Here is a 1,258-nt window from a genome sequence, read left to right as displayed (position 1 = left end):
CTTCCATCACTGCTCAACTTTTCACGGAGTCTTTTCTGGTTGTTGGCCAACTCCTGTCCATGGAGAATCCATGTAATGTTGCCACCACAAAGGATCCACGGATGACAGAGTACGTCAACAGCTGTGTAACGCCGTCTTCGGTCGACCACTAGAAGATGTCGAATGAGACCTTTAGCATCTGGAATGATCAGAGAGAAAACATTCATGTTAGAACCCTGTTTCACCTGTCTGAGGAAATAAAACAACCTGACACACACACACACACTCACTATTACTCACACATTGTTTATTTCACCAACAAACTACAATACTAACATGTTAAATCTACTCCCTGTGTCTCCTCCACTTCATGCTACTAGCTTCTGTATCATTCCTGTCCAAACTTGCCTGATTTACTAATCTCTTTTCATCCACAGTGTATAGTTTCTGGAACCATGCCTTAATGTACCTAATCCTTTCTCCCCAATCCTGCCACCCACTGGAACTCAATCAGCCTCACTAGTCTATATAATCTACTATAATAATACTCTTGTGTTTATGAATGAGAAAGGAAGGGGTGATAGATGAATAAGGAAGGAAGAGGTGATGTCATACTTGGTAGTGGGATGATGAAAATTGTACGCTGAAAAAAATAAATCAAACAGCGTTTCAACTCTGTGTGAATATATGTGTGTGTATGTAAAAGGTGGGGTATGTGAATGAGTGTGTTTGTGTGTACGTGTGCATGCGCAATAGAAGTGGGGTGGTTCATCTTTGTTCGCTTAGTATTTAGGTTTATTTTTTGATTTAGTTGAATCTTGGTTGGTTTTTTTTATTGGTCAGTTATTTTTAGCGTTTTGACAGAAAAAATGTCATTCTAAAATTCTTCTTTAACGTAAGCGTACCCAAATAAGTCGAATGCTTACACAGAGCATGTTTTACAGCCACATCATCCAAACCGACCGGGTGAAACCAGGTTTAGCTGCTAGTGTCCTCTAAATACTGTTTTTTAGTTCCTTAAAAAGCCATAGGTGAGACAAAATATATTTGGTCAGACTAATGATTATGGATTAAACGTTTATTATATGAGATCATTAAGACCAATATCACACGCATTTAAATACAAGCATTATCACTCATGTAAATACCTGGACAAGCACTGAGGTCAATTTAAGGAATAATTAACACCTTCCCACTTAATTCCTAGATTTGTACCAATGTAATAAACAAGAATTGATTATATAACTGCTACTCACATTTCGAAATTTGATCCCAATAC

At 37.8% G+C, this 1,258-nt stretch overlaps 1 protein-coding gene across 1 annotated transcript in view; it reads right to left on the bottom strand.

The window, feature by feature from the left end:
- Nucleotides 1-2: 2 nt before the first annotated feature.
- LOC106877277 (probable myosin light chain kinase DDB_G0279831) overlaps nucleotides 3-1,258 on the bottom strand; it is a gene marked incomplete at its 3' end in the record, with an annotated part of 41,647 nt that continues 40,391 nt past the window's right edge. Inside the window, exons 8-9 of the mRNA XM_052973910.1 lie at nucleotides 1,236-1,254; nucleotides 3-178 (exon numbers count right to left, since the gene is read on the bottom strand). Coding sequence (XP_052829870.1) covers nucleotides 3-178; nucleotides 1,236-1,254 — 195 coding nt within the window. The remainder of the gene's footprint in view (nucleotides 179-1,235; nucleotides 1,255-1,258) is intronic.

This window comes from Octopus bimaculoides, chromosome 17 (assembly GCF_001194135.2).
Source record: "Octopus bimaculoides isolate UCB-OBI-ISO-001 chromosome 17, ASM119413v2, whole genome shotgun sequence".
NCBI classification, from domain to species: Eukaryota; Metazoa; Mollusca; class Cephalopoda; order Octopoda; family Octopodidae; genus Octopus; species Octopus bimaculoides.
This window is presented reverse-complemented; position numbering and strand designations above follow the sequence as displayed.